This window comes from Macadamia integrifolia, chromosome 1, assembly GCF_013358625.1.
Source record: "Macadamia integrifolia cultivar HAES 741 chromosome 1, SCU_Mint_v3, whole genome shotgun sequence".
In the NCBI taxonomy this organism is placed as follows: domain Eukaryota; kingdom Viridiplantae; phylum Streptophyta; class Magnoliopsida; order Proteales; family Proteaceae; genus Macadamia; species Macadamia integrifolia.
In genome coordinates this window covers 21,428,434-21,432,716 of record NC_056557.1, presented here as the reverse complement: position 1 = coordinate 21,432,716, position 4,283 = coordinate 21,428,434, and the positions used below count along the sequence as shown (strand labels likewise).

The 4,283-nt window shown below is 37.8% G+C and overlaps 1 protein-coding gene across 2 annotated transcripts in view; it reads left to right on the top strand.

Moving 5' to 3' along the window:
- The window catches only part of LOC122081426 (ADP-ribosylation factor GTPase-activating protein AGD4-like), a 73,331-nt gene that overhangs the window by 32,933 nt on the left and 36,115 nt on the right, over nt 1-4,283 (top strand). Inside the window, exons 5-7 of one of the 2 annotated variants that reach the window (XM_042648568.1) lie at nt 1,885-1,932; nt 2,041-2,136; nt 2,258-2,299. In XM_042648568.1, coding sequence (XP_042504502.1) covers nt 1,885-1,932; nt 2,041-2,136; nt 2,258-2,299 — 186 coding nt within the window. Of the gene's footprint in view, nt 1-1,884; nt 1,933-2,032; nt 2,137-2,257; nt 2,300-4,283 lie in introns of both variants that reach the window. The other variant, XM_042648575.1, reaches the window with a different exon arrangement.

The following is a 4,283-nucleotide window of genomic DNA, read 5'->3' as shown; positions in this document are numbered from 1 at the left end:
AAAAAAAAAAAAAAAAGACATTGAGTTGCAGGTTTTGCACTGTAGTGGTGTTAGTTTTAGAGAATAGTCTGAAATTGGGAACCAGACAGAGGATTTAAAGAAACCTGGGTTTCACTCACAAACTCCGCCTTTTCCTCCCTCCCTTGTCCCTGCCCTCTTCCCTTCCCTGCAACCCTCTTCTTCAAACATGCTAGAAGAAACCTCATAAAAATGGGTCTTACTTACTCCCAGGGACAGCAACAGGAACATCGGTCTGAGACAAACTTCGAAGAAGCATGGTTTCACTCATAGAATATCATCCGCGGTAGTCACTGTCGTCGTCGTCTTTGTCAACGGTAGTCTCTTGTAGAACAGAGCAGCACTAAACCTGCAACTCAATGTTTTAATTGGTTGATTTAGGGATTTTTATATGAATAGTAAAATAGCAAGTTTAATGGGTTCAAATACTTTCGATAGGCCCTTTAATGGCTACAAATTAGTTCTAGGGTTCAAAATCTGGTCTTTGAGAGTAAAAGAGGGGAAAAAGATGAGAAACAAGCTTCAGTTCAAAATTCATTTTTGGGTCAAAAGAGTCTTTTCTATTCCTAAACTAACGGAGTTAGGCTTTAGGGGTACGTTAGATATTTTTGACAAATTAGGGTGGTTTGTCATATATAGTTTGAAAACGGGGGTGGTACAAGATAATTTTCCTATCTATTTTATTTGGTTATTTTCATTCTTCTCTTTTGTTTCATTTTATTTTTTCATATTGTATATTCTCTATTGAGCATCAACTTATTTAATTTGGGAACTGGTTTAATCATGTGTTATTTTCTTGTTATTTATTGAGATATCACTTCTTCATTGAGGCCCAAGAACAGAAGGTTGAGCCTTGATTGATCCCAAGAGTGGAAATCTCATCACCAAGGAATATTTTGGAAATTTTTACCATACTTGTATATGGAAGAAACTACTGATAATGTTATTAAAAAATTATGTCATAATTGTCATTCAATTTTCTGCACTGAAAGAAAACGGTATTTTTTGCTAATTAAGTTGGGAGAATATTTCCTTGACAGCCCGTTAAGCAAGCTTTCATTGAGGTCCAAATATATTCATGTTGACCTCTCTGTTGGTAGTCAAATTTTGTGGGAATATTGTCCACATAATCAACTATCTGCCCGTTATTTTCAGCACAATCCCTTTTCCCCATGAGGTGATGTAAAGCTTTAAATTTTTTTGAAAATTTAACTTTTGTAACTTTGGGACAACTTTGGTTTAATCGTTGAAAGGTCAAGGTTAAAAAGTTCTAACATGGTGAATTATGCATTGCTGGTGAGGCCCAGATTTTAACATGTTTCTAATCCGCGGGGGGCGGGGGGTGGGGGTGTTCTCATCTGATGGTTGATTTGACCAGAGGTTGCCTCCATGTAGTTTGAAGAGGGTGGACAATGGATTTCTTGTCGGTGCAGTGTATATAACCTTTTTTTCAAGTAGGTTTTAACACCAGGATAAACTGAATTTTTATGGTCAATATATTGTTAGAAAGAATCATGCTTGGTAAGATAGAAGCTCGGAATTCAGTTTGCGTTGACATGATAATAGTTGTCCAGGCATCCTTGCTGGAAGGGCACATTGGTCACCTAGGCACCTTTTTGGTGTACCCTTATTTTTCCCCCTCCAATGACTAGGGTCACCTAGATACAGTAACAACTGTGGACATGATGACCTGGGACTAGAAGATATGCCCACATTACATAACAAACTGACCTGCGTAGGACTTATTTTGCTTCCAGAATATGAGGACTAGTAGTTAGCTCACCAAAGACTGTCTAATCCTATCTGACTTTCTAGAGGTTTATTTCGTGGGCTAAGTTTTTTTTGCTTTTCTAATTGGTTACACAGGATCTGCAAAACTCAAAGTCTGCTTTTGAGAGATGCCGTTTCAATCTAGTATGTGTGATATATATATATTTTTTTGTCTTTTTCTTTTTGTGCTGAATTTCTTCTGTAAATCTTTTGGTTCTAAGGAACGGTTCTCTATGGTGATAAGAAATTCAGGTAAATGCCCTCACAAATATTGAAGCAAAGAAAAAGTATGAGTTTTTGGAATCTTTTAGTGCCATCATGGATGCTCATCTGAGATATTTTAAGCTGGTATGTTGTTGAAATTCCTCTCATTCGTATCTCATTTCAAAATTTCTTACTTTATCAATCTGTGGATTAGTTACAACTGACTTTCTTATATTTTGTACAACTGACTTTCTTATATTCTTAGGGGTACGACTTAATGAGCCAGATGGAACCATTCGTTCATCAGGTACAATGCTGCTCCTGTAGAATGTTTTATCTAATTCATGGAGTTTCTCTTATCAGAACTAATAGATAAGAATGATCCAGTGATCCACACTAATGTTTATGCTTCCATAAGGACATTCATCCCAGGAGTGGAGTGGAACCCATCATTGAATTGGTCTTACCCAGAAAACCCTCTTATTGAAAACCATTCCTGATTGAACATGATCATCAAATGATAAGAAATATCCAAATGCAACGTGATCTTTTTGTTCGTGGCCTGAATATGAGCAGATTTTTCGTATAACTGAGATGGGAACAAGCCTAAGGGCCTTTATTTCTATCAAGAAGAAGTATAGATTCAATAAATATTTTTCTGACTGGGTCATGTTCTGGCATAGTAGGTTTCTCTTGTTGATTCCTGGTTACGTGTACTTTAATGCACCGGTGGGGGGAATGTTCATGTTCATTGATATACATTCTTATTTTCTGTCTCGTTTCCACATTCATGTACATCAAGTTTATATCTCTACATCTTAAAGATACTTATGAAAATTTGAAGATTAAAAACTTGCATTTTAAGTGTTTCTTATGAATGTTTTACTTTCCTCAATTGTTATTCCATTTCTTGAAGTAATGAAAGAAAATCATAAAACAAGAACAAAATTCTCGAAAAAAGAAGAAGCAGATTGACCTCTTTACTTTCCTTTGATGAATTGACAAAAGATCTCCTTAAGACAGTGACAATAGGTACAATCATAATGTTATGAACATAGAACTCTTCCATTCTGGAACAAGCTGAGTATTTTTAATGCCCCTGTTTTTCCCTCTTCCCTTTTCTTTCCCTGCGTACTGGGGTTTTGGTTGGGACTTTGGTAGGGCGTAATGGTTGTAGATAGTTCGTCAAGTGTAACGTGTATGTCATAGTTGTCTTTTACGAGCAATAAATGATGGATTTATGATCAACCAAGTTATTTATTTATTCATTTTTTTTTTTTTTTATTTCTTTATTTGTTTTAATACATGCCTTTTCCAGTATTGACTGTTCCAAAAATATAAAGGATGCATCATGGGCCACTTGAACTTGAAGCAGGAAGAGCATATCAGGGAATGAGTAGATCTTGTGAGTTGTGACGCAGTAGTGCTTCCGTGGACCGGCCTGGACCTGTTTGAAATCCAATACCGAGAACTAGGTCCAAATCTGATATGGGTCTACTAGGATACTTGGGCATTAAATTGGGTTGATATTGTTACCTTTTATTTTATTTTGGTAGGAGTTAGATACGTAGGAGATTCTAGCTTTCTAGTTTCCTTGATTAGTTAACTGTCCTCTCTTCTGGCGTAAAATCCTATGGTTCAAAGGCCATATTCCTCATCACAATTTCACCACTTGGCGAGCCCTCACAAACTGGCTCCCCATGCAGTCTTTCCTCGTCCACCATCACATTCATGTCCCTTCTACCTGCTGCCTTTGTTGGAGAGGTGATGAGAATGTGGATCACCTTTTCTTCTCTTGTCCCTTTTCATCCTCCATTTGGAAGTGTCATTTCTCGCTGCTGGCCTATTAGTAGGAGAATTCTCCCTTTCAATAGGGGATGGATTTGGATTGACATGACCTTCCACAACCCTATCATTTGTGACACTATCGGGAAATTTGCTTGTTGTGCTACTATTAACCACATTTGGATGGAGAGGAATCTTCGTAGATGGACATCCAACTCCCGTTCTTTTGACGGGATTTGGAAGGCCATCTCCTTCGAAGTCTCCATCAAAGTTGCCTCCATCCCGCCCCGCATGGTCCCTAACTCCCCCGGAACAGGCACATAATCTGCTCATGGAACCTCTCCCTATCTCTTCTCCCCCCCCTCCCCTTGAGGGATTGTATCCTCTAGTTTTATTTTTCTATTGGGCTTGTCCCTTTGGCTGGCCAAGTGCCTCTTCCCCCCCCCCTTCTCATTTGTATAGTTCTTTCTTCTTCCTGAGTTAATATATATATATATATATATATA